This window comes from Pomacea canaliculata, linkage group LG9 (assembly GCF_003073045.1).
Source record: "Pomacea canaliculata isolate SZHN2017 linkage group LG9, ASM307304v1, whole genome shotgun sequence".
NCBI classification, from domain to species: Eukaryota; Metazoa; Mollusca; class Gastropoda; order Architaenioglossa; family Ampullariidae; genus Pomacea; species Pomacea canaliculata.
In genome coordinates, this window is record NC_037598.1 from 2,271,103 (window position 1) to 2,293,781 (window position 22,679).

At 44.8% G+C, this 22,679-nt stretch overlaps 1 protein-coding gene across 1 annotated transcript; it reads right to left on the reverse strand.

Moving 5' to 3' along the window:
* Positions 1-802: 802 nt before the first annotated feature.
* On the reverse strand, positions 803-22,399 carry LOC112572843 (histone deacetylase 6-like). The gene is made up of 7 exons (XM_025252749.1): positions 22,282-22,399; positions 17,232-17,266; positions 16,458-16,642; positions 15,859-16,008; positions 5,479-5,631; positions 4,693-4,821; positions 803-1,319 (listed from the first exon to the last, which is right to left on the reverse strand). The coding sequence occupies exons 1-7, from the start codon at positions 22,308-22,310 to the stop codon at positions 1,251-1,253; spliced, it is 750 nt and encodes a 249-aa protein (XP_025108534.1). The 5' UTR covers positions 22,311-22,399; the 3' UTR covers positions 803-1,250.
* Between the last annotated feature and the right edge of the window lie 280 nt (positions 22,400-22,679).

The following is a 22,679-nucleotide window of genomic DNA, read 5'->3' on the forward strand; positions in this document are numbered from 1 at the left end:
CTAGACAAAGCACAGGTAAGCCAGGTAAAGGTGGACAAAGCATGTGTGAGCCAGGTGAAGGTAGCACATGTAAGTCTGATGCATAGAAATGTGTATCAATCAGAAAAAATGTGCTTGTTCCAAATTATAAATTTAGACTTTAAACATATTTTTTTTCTCTTTTTAATGATAATTGTGGTTATATTTTATGACATTCACAGGAAAGTGAAGCAACACCATTTGTTATTGCTGTTTCAGTAAACAACATGTGTAGATTTTTTTTCAGAAAATGTGCTGCCTGACAATCAGTTATGTTTAGTCAGAAGAACAATAACTACACGCAATAATTTTTGATACAGCATATGGCAGAATACTTATAAAAATATCCTCCAGTTAATGAGTTCTACTTAAAATAGACTAAATCTTTGTTGTGCTGATAACAAAGCAACATTGGGAACAGATTGTCTCAAGATAGCAGCAGATAATTATCTTTCATTTTTTCCTTAATAAACCTGTAGATCTGATGTTTATCTTCTATATGCAGTCATCAGCAGGAACTTAACTGACATGAATATATTTTGTTGAGTGGAAATTCTCTCCCTTGTACTGGAAAGCATGGAATTCATCTGCAGGATAATTTTTCAGTTTTTGTAACTCACAATAAACAACATCAAATAAATCTGTTTCTCTGATAATATTGCTCATGTCATTTCTATAAATATACAGATTAAAGTCTTGGCAGACTGGAAGGCATGAAAGAGAAAAACTGGGGTCACTTGAGCAAGAGTCAGCATACATATCAGCTTGCTTTGAAGGTTGTAGGGCCTTGAATAACAATTTTTCTGACCACAAACATTAACAGTTGGGAAAAGAATATTGTCAATATTAAGTATATTTGAGGAAAAAAAATTGGGAGACAAGGAATGCCAAATTCGAACGCTGAAAACTTTTATAAACATCTCTAGACATTATCTCTGTGCAGTGAATCAATGTACACAAAAATGTGCAATTAGAGAAAATTCATTTGGAACATTTCTTCTCCTATGCTCCTCGGAAAAAAAAAAATTCTTTTTAGAAACTGAAATTTAAAGTGATTGCCAACTACCAGTAAAACCAATCAGGCGAACTACATGTTGCTGGAGACCTACACTTCATTGTAACTAAATGTGTGAGCTGCACTGGCCACAGTTATATGTTAAAATACTCAACAAGAAAGCTGAAAGAGTTATTAAGACTGGTTAACTCTGGTATGATGGTAGCTGAAAGCTGTTTCAAGCTGTCTCGGGCAAGGTCTCTCCAAACTTGTCCTCATGTGCAGCATTCTTCATTGGGTGAGTAATCTGAAATAACACAAGTCATACCAACTTCAATCTTTACTGCAAACAAGGGAAAACGGTTGACATTATATATATCTGAATTTACAAAATATTGTTATTTATACTTATAAAATTATTGCAGTTTGCTGTGTGGAGGTGAGCTTAAAGCTGTACAGTCAATGAGCAAGGCTCTGATTGTATCCTATACCTGGATGGCCGAGAAGACTGCTGAAGAGGTTCTAGCAGGCAGAGGTCAACATAAAACTCCAGTCTTTTTAAGATAGCAGTTGTCACATTCTCATACAAAGCACTACTGTACTAAACCCATGGTCCAAATATTACAACAACCTGCACAACTTCCAGCTGAGGACAGATGCCAATGTTCTCCAAAATACAACCAGACAGCGTCAGACCAGTACAACAGGAAAAAGTCATAAGAACTGTATGCAGTCTGAAGGGAGGGAAGTTATCTGGCATTGACAGAGCTGAGCTGCTCAAGCAGGGTGGGGGAGGAAACAATATAGGACCTCATTGCTCTGTGCCAAAGAATCTGGTAACCCAAAGAATGACTCAAAGAATGAACCCAATCACTAATTCAACCTCTTCCAAAGAAAAGCAGTAAACTGTCAAAACTGCAAAACCCTAAGCTTAATCAGTCACTCAAGTAATGCAGAATCGTATCAATATTGCTGCAGAACTGCTAGCAGAAGAGCAGGTCTGCTTCAGAACAGGCAGAAACAGAAAAAGATCTAGAGCACCAGCATGATCTCTTACGCATCTTCATAGACTTTTAAAAGGCACTTGACAGAGTTTGGCATGAGGGACTGTGTGGTATATTATGCAAAAGCTCAACATCAAAGAGAACTTCATTCAAGTCATCAAACTGTGGTACAAGAGCTCAGTAAGCACAGAGTTACTAGAGAATTTAATGGGAGCTTTCCTTCACAAAACAGTGGGTGTCTGTCTAGGGCAGACCTGGGCAAAGGCCGGCCCGTGGGCCGGATCCGGCCCGCCTCCTGTATCTGACCGGCCTGCCCGCCAGTATACATATTATATATACAGTATTGGGTAAGACTCAGTTAACTATATTAGTCTGGCCCTCTAAAACTATCCCAATTTCTCATGCGGCCCCATGGGAAAATTAATTGCCCACCCCTGGTCTAGGGTGTCACCTATTGCCTGCACTACGCAACTTATTAGAGAACACCACATGAAAAACATCAGATCTTCATTTCCATTGGTGAAGCCTACGTTTTGCAGATGACATTGATTTAATGGCAAGCACCAGTAGATGACTGCTAGGTTTCACCAACAAACTGACAATGCCAATGAGTAGGAAATGGAGACCAGCACTGACAACAGCAAAGTCATAGTTAATGACAAGGGCAAAGTAGAGATCTAAGTGAACAGATTACTGATTATGAGGATATGAACAGTTTTAAGTACTTGGAGGCTACCTTTCCAAAGATAGCAGCTACACCACAGACGTACACATTGGGAAGGCAACAGCTGCAGAGGTAATGACAAGGCTGGGCAGGCTCCAGTGCAGTAACATCAGGTTTGATAAAAAGTATAAGCTGTGCAAGTCCTTGGTAGCCCTATCCTGGATGTGAGATTTGGACTCTGCTTCCTAATACAGAGAGGAGAATTCAGGCATTTGAGAACAAGTGCCCCAGGAAGCTGCTTCATATCCTACATGGAGCATAAAACCAATAAATCTGTATGAAGCTGGGAAGACAGAGCTAGAACTGCCTTGAAAACCTGGAGTAGACTGATCGTTTCATGCAGGACCAGTTATCCACAACTACAACAGCTCTTGTCAGCCACTGTGTCTATTCACACACTTCCCCCCATCTCCACTACAACCTGGACCAGCAGCTAGTGAACTAGTACCAGCAAAGGGGTGAACAATGATTTGGATGAAGTCATCTTTCATGAGCTGATGCAGTACAAACAAGCATAAACATTTTCATCCTTTGTGGATGCACTAACCTGCACATATTACTCTGTGCATGCCCATGGCAGTCTGTGTTCCATACCCTGCCACACACACACACACTCGTAACTTGCTAAAGCACAAATGAAAGAAAATTCATGAAGAGTCCCTGTCCATGAAGAAGCACTGTGATACTTGGCATGGGAATGTTGCAAGCGAATGGCAGTGAAAATTCCTAATGTACTGACAGACTTCAGACCCTGCCTTACAGGCACATTAGAGCAGTTACGGCATCACATATGTGGGACAGGCAGGCATACCTGCAGCATCAAACATCTGGATATACACCAAACACCTTTGGAACAGTGAGAAATGGGTGCTTGTGGGATTGACAAACAAGTGCACTGTAGTCTTCCAAGAATGGGAGTGGTGAGGAGATTATTCAGGTTATTCAGTGGAATTCAGATGCTTAGAGTCTTATTTCAAAATGTCAGTCAAAAGACAACTACAACAAATTTAATAACTCCATGTAACCGTATAGATTATAGGATCAGAGAACTGGCTCACTGTGTCCAAGGCACAGCTTGTGAAAGACAAAGTCAAACTTTCTTTTTAACTTCTCTAATAAATGAGAGACCCATTTGTAGTGTTGGTGGACAGGAAAATACTTTCAGCCCAGACCTTAGTGGGCCTCTAACCAGCAAGATTCTGCTCCACAGTGGAGCTGGTTAACCACCAGCCTATGGAGTTTCACCATCAAATATTGTTTTTCTAGTACATTAAATTATGCTAAAGGGAGGAAGTCCTGATGAAACTCTGACAAAAGTTTTTACAAACAATACAACATTAGCTACTAAAACAGTCTTAGAAGTTTTGGTAGTTTTGGGGGAATGAGCAGCAAGATATGACGAGAGTAAACTAGCTTGCACACAAAGGGTTGCGATCTGAAGAATAAGTTTAACACCTAGACTGGATTCTGTGCCAGACCCTCCTCTAATGGCATAATGTGAACAAGCTGTGATTCTGCAGCTGCTTGAAGTTCAAGTTTTGGCCCTTTAGGCTGGCACAGAGACAAAAGTCAGTTGGTACAGCCTGCACTCAAAAACAGTCCAGTGGTTCTGTAGCAGTCTTTCACCAAACGTGCATGCCCCTGTCCTGTCTGGTGTGGCAGTCACTGGCGATTATTTAGCACAACATCTACATATTTCTTGCACATGCACAGAAGACGGAAATCTATGGCAGGAAAGGGGCGGGGAGGGGTTGTCTTCACTAGTCTCAGCCATCCAGATGCAGACAACAACTACAGCTAGTAGGTCCCTAAACTGGGCCAGGCAACTGTGTTTGACCACTCATCTCTACACTAAACACCTGGTATGGAAAAGTGTGGATTTGGTGCATTCTGGGCAGACGAATGAGAGAGAGAGAATGGAGAGGAAAAAGTGGAGCTGAGATGGAACTCACCTTGTTGTCGACGTACTCATTGCAATCATAGCACCACACCGACAGGTCCCTGTAGCTGAGTACCAGTGGGTGTCCCTCATCCTTGCTGTGGCCCGCCATGTGTTCCTGCACGAAGCGGCTGCACAGCACCTAAACAAGGTCCACACACACCCTTCACTGACCACCACGTCACGAGGCAAGCTGACACTCTCTCTCCCATGAGCAGCACGTCGCATATAACGCGCTAAATGCTTTTCTCAACGTGCTCACAGCAACACCAGGTAACAGGCCACGTAATTCAACTGATATGCACAAATTGTACGCAACACGTTACCTAACGATAACAAACGATCACCGCATAGATAAAGAGAAAACGCTTTTGGTGGTGTGTGGGGGCGGGAGGGTGAATTGGTGTTTTATGCCGAGTCAGCAAGTAAGATTACATCATGGCGAGACAGCCAGCCCTGTAAACAGATGCCACGTGCAGAGAAAGAACAGCGTGCCCGAGACGAGAGCTGAACCCAGGACAGAAAACTTTCAGTGTATTGGTGACAGGCGTTAACCGTTGCACCACCGGACCGCCCTGCCCTTTGTGGTGGCTGTAATATTACTTCACTGGTATTAGAATGTAATATTAGTATGAAAAGAAGATCTAGCCGAGAGATTTGGATGTGAAAGAAAAAAAAACTGGCTCTCGTGAAGAGTTCACACAGGATAAGGTGATTTCTCATTATGTGAAGTCTTGGGACAGCAACCTCTACTGCACTCATATCTAATGTTTGTATGGCAAGCTATACTGGTTTTTACCTTGTAGCAGGTAAGACAGACCCAGTTCTCCTTCAGGTCCCCGCAGTCCTGGCATGGTGCGTGCGTGTCCAACCCTTCTTGAGGTAAAGGCTGGACGCTGTTGAGATGAGGGCACCATGGCAACGGCTGCACGGCGTACAGCTGCTCCACACCCTGCAGACGACACGAGCAGAGAAGTGAACGTTAGTGAAGCCCACAACAAAGATTTAACTCGCTTGCACGGTCCGACTCGATGATGCACGTCATCTGTTCAAGCGACCCCATGAACTTTGTTAGATTACATCGCACCATGGACACAGTTCTCTCTGACTGCTGCCAGTGTGCCCAGCCAACTCGACCTTCTCGCCAAGTTGTAGGCTGTCAGGTCTGTATACTGCGGTCTGGTGTTGTCACACCTAAGGTCACATCACTCTATGCTTTCTTTATTCAGTTAGCTACCTCCGACATTGTGTATATGTGTGTGGGAGAGAGAGAAACAAGATGCCTTCATGCCGTACATCAGAAGTTACACCAAACATTCACGGCACTACAACTCAGCCGACCACAAAAAGCAAGCTGCCTAGCGCCAGAATACTCCGATACTGAATCCCCCTATCAGATGCAGTAACATGCGCCCATAAAATAAATTAGTACGACAATGAAGTAGCTTAATGGAAACGCCGGCGATAAAATAACACTCAGAAACTTTGCTCTGGAAATAATGAAAACTTGTAAGTGTCGGTGTGAGTGTATAGGCTATTTTTCTTGCTTCCCCTAGGCATCTATCAACCGGAGATGTCTCTTGACGCCCTTTACTGGAAAACTTTCATCAGCTGCATATCGTTTTCCTTTCCTTCGCAGGTAACATCAGAGGCCGAGCAGCATTTTTATAAACTACGCTTGCTAACTATATATTTCAAGCTGATGGAGATCGACAAAGCCTGTGGCTCAGCCATGATTAATGTGACCAGCCACACTAAATAAACTGTGGAGAGAGCCACGTAGGTGTTGCTGACAGATCCATACTGTCTGCTGCTTCCGCCAAGATGTTCGTCTGTAGAGGAAAGAGGCCGGAGAGTCGGGAGAGGGGGGAGGGCTAATTGCCAACTTTGACAGAAGTATGCCGACCGACTCAATGGAGCCATGAAGCTCAGTGTCTTCCAAAGATGCACTAGGATAACTAAATGATCACGTGCAGACGTCAGGGATGCTGCTTGCTTTCCCGTGTCGATGGAAGTACCGTGTCCGTTTCTAAGTTCCTTCGGAAGATGCTTTTGCAGGCAAGGTCTTTCACCACTAAAGGAAATGATAAATCAGTTCAATGCTAGTTTTATAGCGGACTGAGCTTTTGGCAACAAAAGTCTAAAAGCAGTGGACAGCGCCTGCGACACTGGTATTTAAAGTTTGAAAGCAGTAAACCGGACATCTAACGGAGACAACACTTGATTGTTCTTATTTTTCGTTTGTCGCGTGCCTGACTAGTTCACAGCGTTTGAAAACATTTTTCAAGTCTCTTTAATAGTTTTCATTAAAAAAAAAAAGCGCAAACGCGCGCACGAGCACACACACACAAACTTATGACAACGCTCGCGCAAATATAAATGTTCCTTTCTTTCCTTCACTCGCATCGTTCTCCCGACCGCTAAAAGCCGCCTTGCATAACGTAATGAGCCACTACAACAGGCATTAATGCTGTTTATCGGAAAAGAAAGTCTCCACGATGATTTATTAATGTCTGGATATGAGGATTTGCGCAGTATATGCAGTGAGAGTGCATAATCTGCCCCTCCTTCATAAACAATCCTTTCAAATAACTGCTTTTAGAGACAGAGACTGAGTTAATGGTCTCTAACTGTTCCCCCAACCGGAAACTCTAAACACTGACACCACAAAAGCCACGAGGCAACAATTTTGGAATCGACCTGCACAAAAAACCAACAAAACAACAACAAGAAGATGGGCGCAGTCTTGCTACAAACGGTCGGTCGGCAAATTCTCTTTTCTCAACGGAAAATTACACTGGGACCCTGTTTGGCCTTCTGTTTAACCACCTGGCTCAGGTAGATTAATCTCGAATCCAGATAGAGTGACATGCAGGCTGATAAACTTCATGGAAGACGAAACTATCCAAGGGTTGTAGGTTATTGCACTTCACAATAAACATCGATGCTTGGTACAGCTTTCTGAATGAGTAACAGTCGACGCCCATCGCCACTGGCGCATCACTAACGGTCACACAAGTTCAAAGAACACGCCGACTTCCGGAACCAAACATTCCAGGTGCAAATCGTTCGAGTCAATACTGAAATCACTGCAACTACTTCCTCTGTTCCAGCCAGTGCCTTACCACAAATGCACAGCGGATCGTGTGGTTGGCCTTTTGTAGAAAGCGTTTACATGTAAACAGGGTAAAACACAAGCTCTGTGCTTTGATTGGCTGTGAGAACATTTGCAAGAAAACATTTTTTCGCTCTTCACCGTTTCCGCTTTTGCCAACCGCGTGTGGTTCGCAACTTTTTTGTAAAGAGGCTTGACTACCACATCGCAAAAAGTGACAGCTGTGGGGCGATAACAGAACAGAATGTTCCACAGTTTTACCTGTCAGCAAGCTCTGGGATGGAGAGACGAGAAGGCCTCACGTGTTGTTGGCAAGGCACCAACACGGTCTTCAAGCAAGTTCATTAGTATAACCTCTATTTCCATAGTCCAACGTTACATCAGCTCACACGTCGTGGTCAGTTCAAAGAAGTTCATCATTTTCATTAGTCTCATACACATTCCACTTCCATAAAACATTGCCAGTCAGCCTCTTTTCGTCTGACGATTGGCAATTTTTTTCAAATGTGCATCTCAGAGGCTAGAAACCCACGTGAGAGATGCAGCGTTCAAAGGCGTGTATCTCATAACGGAACATACTCATTCCCAATGCACACCGACTTTTCAGCAGGTTCCCATTAATTGCCTTTCGAGACAAAAATCAAGAATCCGTTGGGAAAACTGTTTTGATTTAGTGAAACTCGTTTAAAAAGGCCCACTGGCTTTAACGGGATATCAGATGTCAAGGACCCTTTCGACAAAAAAAAATCAGCTGTCGCAGTTCAAACAACACATCATTTTCATTAGTCTCATACTACATCCACAGTTGCCGGTAAACTCTTTTTGTGAAATTGTAAATGTGCATTTGGAAACCCACCAGCGTTCACACACACAGGCAGAGAGAGAGAGAAAGAAAGATGAAGGAGAAAAGAGAACGAGCAAACATTCAGAAGACTGCCCAGCATCATGCCTTTCTCACATCGTGAACTCCACACGAAATATAAACTCCCTTCCTAGAATTATGATGTCGAAGAGGGCTAATTCATCGGTCACGGGAGAAGATCTGTGTTTTCCTTCTGGCTCTCTCTGTTCAAATAAAGCGATCCATCAACTCCATCGATCAATCCAAAGAAGCTCTGGAAATTGGCTGGACTGTAGAGAAACAAGTGCCAGGTCTGCACTTTACCCTGGAACTACATACGTGTGTGTGTCTGGAGCAAGGGGTGGGTTTGTATGTTGTGTAGGTGCATCTACAGCCACGTCGCCCTGTAGGCGGACATCCGTAGTGCGTCAAACGTGCTTCTCATCAACCCACGGACAACGGGCTTCTCGTCGACTCTTGTTGTGAAGACGGGTGGATGTAGGACTTCCATTACCCGAGATGCATTGGTTACGTGATCAGCAGTTTAACGATCCTTCATCTCAAGCTCGCTGTGGGCTGGCGCAAGATCAAACAGTTTAGAGAGAAAGTTGGAAGGTTTACAAGGGACGGAGCTGTGTTTCAAAGACACTGACGTTCAGTAAATACAGATCGGTTTGTTGTCTTCGCTTCAAGGAGGTAAGTGCTTGTGAGTGGGAGTGCTTGATGACGTCAGTTCTATAAGAGCTGACGACGAAAGGAGTCTGGAAGGTAAAGGGGGGAAGGAGGAGAAATGGACCAAAACAGAGTCCGAGAGAAAGAAAGCGAAAGAGAGGGTGGGAGAAAAAAAGGGAAGAACAAAGTATAACAAAGTCTAACACAAGCAACAGGTGGGGGATGGGGGTGCAGTCAGCAAAATGACAAGAATCGGTTGATCATAAAGATAAAAAGATATAAAATGTAAATATTCTGAGATTACATAGGCCTAATAGCCACCACATTTCTTACAAAAAACAAAACAAAACAAAACAAAAAAGAAATAGTTCCAAAGCAATTTACTCTGTGCCAAAGCCAAATGGGAAAGAAATGAAGTGTAAAGAGTAAAGCACTACGTTCCCTCTCAAACATGTCGCTTTTCTTTTAAAACCACTTCCTGTGAGGTTCGGCACCCGACATGTCGTGGAGAGAAAGTTAATTAGAAAGAGGTTAACAAAACCATTGCAGAAGTTGGCTCTCATGGCGGATCTTTTGAAACAAAGTAAAGGACTGGGAACAGAATTAGGCTTAGGGTAGGACCAATATAAAAACTGACAAATTCTTGTGTAGGGCAGATCATCATGATATAAAATGATGTCTTAGAAGATATTACCCAAATACCCCTCATTACCATTACCCGGTCCTACACAAATAAGACAACAACTCATTACTCACACCCACCACCCACACACAGGCTCACTGTGTAGTCAATGCGACGACGACGACGACAAGTCGACTCGACGACAGTCAGGGACGATTTGACTGACCAAGGCTAACAGAAGCCGCTACAATCACATCGAAACAAATCAAAAGTGTCAAGTGGTGAAAACGTCCTTCCAAATTTCGCATTTTTTTCTCTTCTACTCAGATCAAATTTGCCTGTGACGCATGAACCGCTATCCTTTTTCCGACGTCTGAACAAAGAAAGTCATAAATCGACTGATATTCTTTTCATTGATAATCAAAGCGAGATAAGGTATCAGCTGCAGAAGAAAAATAAATTAGCGAGATCCCAGGGTATGGGGGACCACAAGTGATTGAGTTACAGATACCGTAATCTCTTTAATCCTGCCGACGCCGGAGAAATCGGCAACAAACCGACCTGCCGCCAAGAAATCCTCGGCAATTCCTTCTTGTCACGTGCTTGTCTAACTGATGTTAATGAGAAGCGATGGGCATTGCTAAGACGCACATTAGTCTCCGACAAGGATGGGTATCGATGGAGGGGGATATGTCGACAGAAGCAGCGACCATCGTCTTGTACACAGGCGTTCATGAACTTAAACATAAAGCTTAACAGTTAATACCAGCTAGTGATAACTTTTGCACCTAGAACGTTCGAACAGAATCTAGTTTCTATACACACCAATAAAGCCTTTGAAAACGAGTAAATAATGTATATGTAATATAAAATTACGCAGCTTAAACTTTTTCTCGCGGACGTAGCTAAAAAAGAGTTTGATGTTTCCTCTAAAGCAAAAGCACGGCGTGTATTTAATTACACCAGGGCCTTGAGACTGAGGTCAGCTTTTGCTGGAAGGACACATAGGAGCTCAGCCTGAAAGGTTCCAGAAATCCAGCTGTGACTGTCCATGTGGAGCAGCAGATTCCATTTCCTCACCACAGACACCAGCTAAGATTTTGCGACTACTATTCCTAGCTTTACTAGAAAGATCTGTCACTGTTCTGTATAGCTTTGTCATCCCTTTCTCTTAACCCTCAGCACACAATCTCTCTACCTTCTCGGCGATATAGCCAGCAATTTATAGGGAATTATTTACAAACCAACAGTTCCTCGGCAGAGTTGATAAAGGGAAGGCCCATCGGGGGAACTTTGCATCTTTCAATTTGCTGAATGCCTGATGCAATGCACCCAGAGCCCCCGGAGTGGAGCATGCGCATTGAACACTAATGATGTTGAGCTTCAGAAGAAAGCGATCTACGTCTTCAGTTTCCCGACTCAGTGTTCTCTCTTTATGAGTCTTTTTGGTTGAAGTCTTCCCCTATCTCTGTTTACTCATTTGTTTCGCCACATTGTGGGAGGTTTGGCGGGTGTTCGGTTGCTTTTGTGGCTGCAGCAATGGAAAGCGCCACTACAAATATTCTGTGCATGATGTTTGTGTTGGAAAATGAGACAGAGAAAGTTACAGAAAGAAAGAGACTGAACAAGGTTAGAATGTAAGAGAAAAAAAGTAAAAGAAATAAAAGAGAGAGAGAGATGGTGGCTGTACAATCAACCCTCAGTACAATAAGAGTCCATTTCGAGTTTTTCTCCCAGCTCTCTAGCGATTAGGACTGCGCCATTTACTTAGGATTAAAAAAAAAAAAAAACCTAACGACGTCTTCGATCTCCCTGACCTTATTCCATCCTCAATACAAGAGAAGATACCATGAAGCCACTCACACAAGACTGTACCGCTGACAATCAGACGGTGACTCAAACCGATCTTCGTTTTTCTTCTGGACGGTATCTTCACATGAGAGGAGGAATTTTGTTTTAATCAAACTAGAACTAAGGCTATACCACGGCATAGCAGATGAGCTTAACACGTTGGAGGAGCAAAAACAACATGCCTGGGAGGTTTGAACCTCGACAGTAGCTGCTGACAAAACTGGTAAGAAGGATTTAACTGTCGCGCCACCGTATCGCCATTCTTCATCCCAGAATATTCCTTTCAGCTGCATGTGTGATGGGCAGCTTTGGAGAAAACGAATGCTGTAAGCTCTGTGTTTACTCGCATGCATTGGACTGAGCCTCTTCCGACTCCGTAATGAGTCTTTCATCCCATCTATCGGTCTGTGTGGTCTGGACTCCAAGACGATCGCTTGTGATAGTCTTTATCTTTGGCATCTCGGCAGCTGTCTTCTGTCGGACATCCCGCCAGGTCATCTGCTACCGCCACCGCCTCTCCGAAAAAGAGAAAATTTTAATAAAAGAGAATGCAAGTATAAAATGTGATTCCGGCTTTCTAACTGTCACTGAAAGATAAAGTGTCACAGGGATGCTCGTGAAAAGATTGCGAACACGAAATACATGCCGTGATCACAGCGGTATATGAGCTTCTGAAAAATGCTGTCTTCGGTAGGAGGATCGTCACATGATGGCGTCATTACTAGTGTCGTTAGAAGATGCATCAGTAGGCCCAATGTGACAGTCCAGCGACACGAATCTCTCATGTTTACTTGTGTATTCTGTGGACATTTTTCTTCGAATGACTCTTCTGTTGATTGACCATTCATGACGTTTCGCTTAGTAAATTTTGCTAAATGTAGCTGACTGCTTGTCATTAGCCATTCAGCTAGCGCCTAGAGACTTGTTGTGTCCCTGGGCCCAGGCCACCAACTGAACAATCCCTCCTTCTGCACATACTCACCTCCTCTCTGCTCCCAGAATCGGAATTAAAACTTTTGGTGCTCGTGGTATTGTTTACTCATTCTGCATCTACTCGTTGGAACTCTCTCCCTTTGAGAAGCCATCGTCAGACAAAAGACTTCTCAAACTTGTCCTGAAAACACACTTGTGCAAGAAACATCTAGAGTTTCAGGCCACAAGTTTCAGTCGGACTATTTTGTCATATCCCGAAGCTTTTACTTTTTACCGCTCACATTGCTCCTGTACTTGATTAGCGCTCAGATCGCGACAGTCTGCAGTAAAGCGCGAGACAAATATACATTATTATCAAGAACAAGAGCAGGTGGGTCGTACACGCTGTGACCGACTGACTCCAAGAACAACAGTTTCCGAGAAGGAAAAAAAATCTAATAACAACTCTTGCCAGGCTTCCCTCGGCACCAGTTCATTCATCTGCACTGGTTTGCTTCTGGTTGGTGCGATTACATTCTGCTTTTGCAGAATTTCAAGGCTGACTTTGATGTTAATCGCTGTAGATGAAAGCCCCCGGACGACATGGCACGACGGTTAGGACAAGTCAGCATGCAAGATCCATTTGCGGGAATGGAGGGTCTGGTGGTCTGTGGCGCCACTGTGCAGTCTCTTGGTCAGGGGCGATAATTTCCAGTTAGCTCCCCTTGACTGCACGCGACACGGTCGTTAGCGACACCAATGAAGTGTTGCAGTCGCGTCACCGCTAGGGACCAACGGTACAAGTCTGCTCCTCTGTTGTCCGAGTCCCGTTAGCGCCATCAGCCTTCTACACGATGTCCTCCAGAACCCACAGCGACACTGAGCACCGTATGCACTGCTGTATTCGCCTCCCCGAGTCCCTGCAGGATGAAAGTGTCGACGTTGACTCCGATTACCGCCTATACTGATGGAAGTACGCTCCATCTTGCAGAAGGTCCATTCCTGGTTTGGTCTAAAGTTGGTCAGGAGCACGTCACAAGAGTACTTTAACACAAAAGTCTCTGTCGCCGTCGCTGTTCTACCCTTGTACCGGATGGAAAGTGCATTAATCATTATTTTGTAAGGTTCAATGCAGCGCAATGCCACTTTCTTTTTTTCAATGCCTTCCTTAAACAGCAGCACTAACCTTTGACACACCAACAGAACACTAGCCTTTCACACTGTGACAGGACACGTGACCTCGACTCTGCAGCAGACCTCTAGCCATTGTCATGGTATCAGAACACCAAGCACGCCACCCTGTGACTGAATGCTCTTAAAAATTTAACAGAAACAGCTCTTTTAATTACCGGATGACACACATACGCATCAATTCATGACAGCCTAGCTCCTGACCAGTCTGTACAGCCTAGCGACCTGTCGGTTCGTCACGATCCTGCTACTGGTCCTGGCTGTAGAGAGCGAGTGTGACGTCACATACTGAGCTCTGGCAACGTAACTCTCGCGATGGTTGATAGAATGACGACGTAGTGGAATAGAGGAGGATGGACGGTTTATTGATGATCTCTCCGTCGCGCCTGTGTTTGCTTCTTTCTGCGCCACGGATAATCAGCGAAACTTGATATCGGCGATGCTAGGGTTTGAGTAATGGACGTGCACTCGTGGTCAACCGGTGCAATAACAAAGCGGCTGTAGTGAAGCCAGGCAGCCACTTGAGTACTCGCATGGACCAGGAGCTGACAGCCAATCAGAAGCCGGCGGTGAAAAACGTCGGCGAACGTGACATCTACATTTCTTTCCTTTCAAATCGCCAATTTTTATAGCCAGGGCTCGACACAACGTCACCGACTGTGGACAACCATGTCTGTAACGCGAGGACAGTTGCTGAGGGGTGGAGAGATACTGAGGTTACCGTGGGAAGTTTAGAAAGATGTTTTCGTTGCTATTCGGGATGATGTTTCATGTAAAAGACGTCGAATTTATCTTCTCTGCCAAGCTCGGGTAAATATTATTCAGAGTTCGCCAGGCTTCAGTCGTTCGGTGTCAGAGTTCGAGCTCTAAGTATTCATGATCTTACGTGCATTACCCTAAAGTTTTGACTCGAATACCAGGCACAAACAAAATCACAGGGACAGTCTCGCAAAATGTCATCAGCATGAATTTAGAAATTATTTTTTTTAATAAACCTAACTGCTCTTGGGAAGCAGCCAAAAGTTCCATGCAGCTGCAAGTTCAAAGAATGAGTTGGCTTGACACTACAAGGACAACTACATGGCAGGCTATTAGACACAGGTTGTAGACTCTATCCTGCCATCCAACGCTTCATGTCACCCCCATGTGCTCTGTGGTGAGTGAGTGGGTGGCTGTGACCGACCATCTGTCTTGATGACGAACCCCAAAGAACAGCACATAGCGAAAAGCAATTACAGATTCTTATATGTGAATGAGAGTACTGACCATCGGAGACACATCTGAGCGGTCCTGTCGCCTATAACAGTGAAGAGCGCGCTAGACGGCCTCATTCTCTACACTCATCCAGCACCCAGTCGACCCAGCTGGCGGGAATGGGTACCTGACTCCACAGAGGGTTGGAGAAGGTAAGGCAGGGAGAGAGGATGGGCATCGTCCTCACGTAAAGCTGGCCCCGAGAAATGTGAAAAGGTTAGGGGATGACCTTTACCTGTACTTTACCTTTACTCTAGCGCAGGGGTGGGCACAGTACGGCTCGTCTGCCAAAATATGAAGTGTACTAGTTTTCTTGTTTCTTTTTAACATAAGTTCATTTGACTGAAATTTAATTTATAAAATACTCGTTAAGAATCGGCAGACCGTAAGAGTCAAACACAGACAAAGTACACCAATAACAACGCTTCACTTTTCATATTAAATTCTTCAAGTGAACACAACATGTTTCATCCCATTTTCACTATTCACGTGGCATGGGTTTTTAGTAGGTTACCGGCCCGTGGTATAGTTTAGAATTTTAAGACAGGTCCACAAAAAGAAAACTTTGCCCACTCCTGATCTATGACGTGGCTTCCGGCCCCTGCAATGTAGGTAATCTCACTTCACGAACACTACGCAATCGCCTCTAAAGACCCACCCCAGAGACCGCCTCCCGTGCGTGTTGGGCCCACGTGGCGGGCACACCTGGAGACAGACTCACCTGCATGCGCAGGACGTCACTGACGGTCTGGGGCCTCCAGTCCCGTTTGCCCTCGCAGACATCCATGGCCGCCATCTCTCCCTCCAGACTCTTGACGCTGGTGTCCTTCTGCTGTTCCTGCTTGATGCCCTCTGCTCCCTCTTGTGACTCCTGCCAAACACGAAGCCATCATGAGTCGTTCTGCCGACCGTCCATCAGATTTACTGAATATGAAACTGAAACTAGATGCCAAACCTTTATTAAGCCTTCAAGGGCTACTACACCATAAACAGACGTTCTAAGGCTGCCAGATACTCATCAACCTTACACTGTCCCTGTTAAATGGATGAGTCAACGGAATACGGACACTACTTTATGACTCAGGAAGCAACACGCTTTTCTTTGAGTTCCTCATTTTGCCCTGGGGAAACGACTTACCCTCGCTTTATACCTCCGGCCCAAGGAGGGATCCCCCCACTACATGTTCATTGTGTGCTTTCCCTTCCTCACCCAACCCCCCATGCAGACGATCTGTGCTGGGTCCTAATGTGACCTCTACTGTCTGTGTTAGGAAAGTTGATTTTCCCAGAGAACGAAAACTGTTCAACCAGGTAACTGGCCTTCGAAGCACAGTCTGGGCAGGTCTCCGCCGGCTGCTGGTTGAGGGCCGACTTCTTGTCCTCATCAGTTATCTGACTGATGTCAGCGGAAGGCTCGGGCTTGGAACCGTGAGTCTCGCTGTCCCCCTTGCTTCGAGACTGCTCCTTCAACTCAGCAGATTTTGGTGGCTCTTCGGAGCTGGTATCTGCCGACAATGAGTTGCAGGAATTTACGCCAAACTTTCTGCCCGAGGGTTTTGCATTATTCATTGCGGAGCGAAATATCTTTGGTAACCAAAACATCTACTGTCAAAAGAAATATCTACTGCACTCAAGAGCTGCCCTTTGCCAAGACGTCGAGAATGAAAAGATCAAATTAGGTTCAAGATTAGCAGCAAAGATGTCTGACACTCATAAAAGCACAAATCAATCTTGTCACTGACCCTAATTAACAGCGGTGCTACTCCAGTATACAAGAATACAAGTTTTCATGTTCACGTGGTGCCGTGCAAGAGAAAACATCAATGTGCTCAATGTGCGAAAACCGAGCTTTCAGGGGAACTGGACAAATGTTTTTCTTTTCTTTTTCGAAGGAAAACATAACACTGAGTTAGTGCAAGCGTTGGTATAAATGTGAGAGCAAAACAAACAGGCCACAATAACATTGTTTATCATCATTCTATTCCTCTATTTCTCAAACTCTCCCACTATCATACATCCCTTCTGTACATCCAGATTTAAGGATCACTACAGTGTTATAGTGTAACAACGTGTGTCCACCCCAAGTTGGCTCACCTTCCGGCGACACGTGTGCCTGGCATGGAGATGATCTGAAACATAAAGAGGACACGTGACGTGAAAGTTCTGAAGACGACTGAGTCTTTTGGTGACTAACAACGAGGACGATGCTGGTCCTCTGGCACTGTAACGTGAGATACACACAAACAAACGGCATGATGCACGGGGAACATTATTACAGTTCTCGCCAAAGGAATTTGGAAATGAAAAAAAAAAAAAATGCGTGATTGTTCTTCCTTTCCTCCTTCGTCTCCATCCGTCTCTCTCTCTCTCGCGGGCACATACACTCGCTCACTCACACAGTCGTCTAACTGTTCACTTCTTTCGCGTCTGAGGAATCATGCAAAGTGGTTTCACAGATCGAATGAGGCGGACCCCCCAGACCTTTCCGCAGATCATCAGTAACCATTTAGTAGCTCATCAGTCAGTCCTCATCATGATCAAACCCACTCATTTTCTCCCTACTTCTCCACCGACAGCCTTTCTGCGAACCTTCTCCTAACAAAGCGGCTCTACAGACAGGCGTGTCTGGGAAATGAGCCTGAGACAGAGAGAGAGATAAATGCTGGACAGTAGGAATCAAGTCTGGAATGTTTACCCTTTAGACATCTTCGTGACTCAAGAGCTTGTTGGGTCCCAAGCTATTGACTCAGACCACTTGTCTTCATCCTAGGATGCTACACGAACGCACCATGACTACACTGGAGGATGAGGTGGAAGGATGTGGGATGTAAGAGCTGTGGACAACACTCAAAGTAGGAGCATCTCGGTGTATTTACCCACTTAAAGGCCTTTTCGTGTCTTGAACTTTTCATTCTGCGGTCCTTACAAGTACCAAGACTTGAGGACCACAGCTACTTCCCGGGTGTCTATTCCGGCCATTAGTTACCTCAAAGGTGCCTAGACTCGGGGTGCGTAGTTTGTCATGTCATGACATGACGATGCCAATTCAGGTCAACATCGATAACATCAAGAGGCAGCGTGTGTTCATCAGCAGCATCCCCCGCATGCAATGACACACATCAGGGTCGGGAGGCTGGGGATGGGCAAGGTAAGGTCACGTGTCTTATCGTGTGCGCCTGCGTAATTGGGCAGTTTGATGCACCCGACCAGCCAGTCCTCGCTATCTCACGGCAGCTCATCATCAAAGACGACGCGCTCCGGCCTCACATTCACTGTCACGCAGCCCCGCCCACGCCAAACATGGAGATAGAGAGATAATTAAGGAGGGAAGGATTATTAGGTTAATGGCAAACCCTTCATCACTCAGCAGACGATGTGCATGCGCAGGATAAACTTTGAAGACAGTTATTTCTGTTTCATAGCACAGGCTCCAACTTCTGTAGCCGGGGTTATAGGGCTAGATAGGAACGTCATGCCTTTTGACGGCATGGAGAAGGTGACCACGAGGGTGGGCAGGCAACTCCTCATTACAATCCGCTAATGAATGAGCTCTGATGACGATAGCAGCTCTGTACTGGCCTGTCATCAGCAACATTCGAGACTGTGTAGCGTCGGCTCTCACCATTCAAGTCCTTCATGCTGGAAGGTTCTATACAACCAAGATGCTCCTACACTTGTGGTCATCCCTCAGATCTCAACCGGCAGTGACGTCAGCACGCTACAGAAAACATCCACCCAGGGCTGGAGGGTGTGTGTGTGGAAGGGCCCCGAGACGATGCACGGGTGGAACTTGCAAAAATAGATGATTAACAGGCGGGTCTTGTCTAGAAAACACAACTGTTCCACCGAAAGTAATTATTTTTCAGTCCTGGGGTCAGGAACGTCACAAGACACTAGGAGTCAGGTAAATGAGAATCATCAGCAGTGTAGTCGTCGAGTACAAGACAGCGGCGTGCTGTGCACCCGGGTGTGCATTTTCTCCAATGTAAGGCGAACGATCACGTCAGCAATAACGATAGAAATAAACCCACAGCTGTATGCAAATATATTTACATCAGCAAATGCTATAATAAAGATAAATAACAATAAACAACGGGCGATTTATAAAGCACACAATCACGCTCATGAAGGAACATGCTCTCAGCGCTTAAGACAACATGAGACATGGACAGAATGTGAAGAATGGAAGAAGAAATAACTTACAAATATAAAAGATAAACGCAAAGACACAAAGAGGAATCGGGAAACAAACCGTAAGGATGGACAGTGTCATAAACCTGCAAACAAAGACGATCAGGCGGACAGGTGCTGCCAGTGCACTTTTAAAGGACTGGATGGTGGATAGATGGTGGGTAGATGGTGGATAGATGGTGGATAGATGGTGGGTAGATGGTGGGTAGATGGTGGGTAGATGGTGGATAGATGGTGGGTAGATGGTGGGTAGATGGTGGATAGATGGTGGGTAGATGGTGGATAGATGGTGGGTAGATGGTGGGTAGATGGTGGATATGGAAGTTCCACTGTTTTGCAACACAGTAACTAAAACTGCGGTGACCATATACGTGGTTGTTCTGGTGACAGGGACACAGGGCGAAAGGTCATCAGACAAAGAGCAGAGTTACATAAAACTTCGATCGCCGACAAACACAAGCGCCGCCAATTTCCGGCTGTACATTAACCTCTGATCGATGTGAGCAATTTAGTTCTCACATCACACCCTCCTCTACTTGCCCAGCTGTAAGGTCAGCTGCCCGCTGTCACGACTACACCAGCCTGTCGGTGCTCACGGACTCTAACTTCGCGGTACTGATGGGGAAGCAGTGACGTGTTGCAGGATGAGGCTTCAGAGGATGACATGTGATTAACATGCCGCACTTTGCAACCTGCGGCACCCGCTCACTCTCCCGGACTCTTTCATTCGTTCTTTTTATCCGAATAATGAGTGATACTTCGATATGACCGAATCCAGAGAAAGAGCCCTGCTTACAATTATCCTAAGTGAGACCTGCTGCTGATCTGAGGCGGCCTTTGGGGTGGCAACTACCCGAAGACCCGCGATAGGAGATTCTGGTGGTACCGTGTATAGTCTACACCCCGTCATGACCTCACCCAGGGCCGCGCTATAACCTCACCCAGGGCCCCGCTATGACCTCACCCAGGGCCCCGCTATGACCTCACCCAGGGCCCCACTATGACCTCACCCAGGCCGCCTCTGGTGCTGACAAACAAATGCAGGTCTCTTGTGGATGCCTCATGTACCCTCGTAGGTAGGAAGAGGAGTAAGTAACATTACCCCGTGACACGTGTCTCGCAGTTTTACGGACCACTCACGCCGTTGTGAACTGTGTTCTGCTCACCCAGCTAAGAAAGAAGAGAAAAAGTCTACTCTGCTTAGCTAACAGATGTACAACCAAGAAAACACAATCATATGGAGAGTGCAATGTGGACCACCCCAAGACCTCAACCTACGACTGGTTTTCACAAGATATCGTCATCTTTTCTACCCGACAAAGTAGTTGTAGGACCCAGTGAAGCCTCTTAACAAATTGGAAAGTTTACTGTTGCGCAAAATATGAGATCGTGTCCACCCGAGTTGCATTCTACAATTTCTGGGACACTGGAGTAATTACAATGGTTGACCAAAAGTGTTAGATAGACTGACTTCTGTGAGGACTACCGGGGTGCAGGCACCTGATAAAACTGTCTGATAAATAATACAGCAGGCTGTGTCTAGACTTTGCACTGACAGTACGATGGACAATATTTAAGTGTTCCGATTCCTACTGTCGGCACCACAACCTAACACAATCAAGCTTAAGCTAAGGGATCATTAAATTAGTGGGCTGTCACCTGACTGCTGCTGAAGCTGTTATACCCGTTATGGATCTTCAGCATCTGATCATGCGGACAAAGTTGTTATCACTAACGATGGGGATGGCTGAACATGTGTGTATTATCTGTTTGGTTACATCATTGTGTGAATATGTCTGTCTCGTGAAGTCAAAGCAACTACTCACTCATACCTGCATTGTCGACTATTCAGTCTCAGACAGAGAGGAGAAGCCATTTCAAATGTTCCAAACCATTGACTCTCTTCTCGCTATTAAATATTAACAACTCAGTCTCCATTATCACAAGTTTTACAGTGATGGTCGGGAGACTAACGTGCTGGAACAACAAACAAACAAACAAGACTGCATGGAGATGTATTTTACGATCACTGAAACTTGGATGAAGACGACTTGTAGCAAGACTGATGACGTCTCTCTGTTTCCTGTCAACAATGATTTAGCATCACTTGCCATGGCCTGGCCTGTCCTTAACACCAGATATCCACATAAAGACATTAATAGACCGTACTTTACATTGAGAATCATAACTTTTCACGTACAAACGGAACATAAAATAACAACGGATAGTTCAAGATGTCTGTTATCTCAAATAAAGTTTACAGACGGTTTAGATTTGGTCTCAGATCCACTCGTGATGATGATTCAGTCCGATGAATCTAACTGCTTCGCCACATGTACATGCCACATGTACAAGCCTTACACATGTACACATGTACACATGTACCTACCTTGTACTAACACTGACATGCGATCATCACCTCCACATCAGTTGTTTTGTCTCACAGGATGTCATCAATAATATGCATGCCCAACCATGGGTAAAAGACGTTTTTTTCTCCATAATCAAAGTTTATGAAGAAAATTCTCGGTGAATTCAATAGCAAGTCCACTGTAGTAATCACGTGTTCGCGACAAGGGACGTAAGTCAAACTTCGGTTACTGGGATTTTGCAATTCCAGTGCAAACAGGTTTATGGATGAAAACGCTGACAATTAAATCAAAAACTTCGCTCATGCAACACACAATGACAAGCTCGTCTTCTTACTGAGTCGGTTATTCACTTTTGTCGACTACTTATACGCAAATATCTAATAAGTTATCAATAAAACAGAAATGAGAGTTTTGATCAAAAACGAAAACAAGATGGAGGAAAATAATGGCGTTGTGTTTCCTTTGACCAGACATAACAACATGAATGATGCCAGAGATGTTAGTCTACCATGACAATCACACACGGTACAAAGTCTATTACGTGTATGTGAGTGTAGACTGGCGTGACGAAAACATCTTACCCATCGGGGCAACAAACAGTTGAAGCCATCCTATCGTCCTTCTCAGCAAACTGTCCACCCTCACGCGAATGATGACGCACTTCACAAGTCTTAATGACGTATTCTGTGCTCGCAAGACACGTCACGTTGACGTCACCATGGCAACTGTCTTAGGTGAGTGTAGGGATACGAGCAGCGTGTCTCACTAACAAGTAGAGCCGCTCACATAAATAAACATTTGGTCAGTTGTCAGCGAGTTCTACCGCTGCCTTCAACGCCGCGCACTGCTGCTGCTGCTGCTGATGATGATAATAATAATGATGGTGATGATGATAATAGATTTTTGTAGCACTCTTCCCCATTTTTTTTACTAGGCTTAATACACTTCAAAATAAAAATATAAACAAAATAAACATACA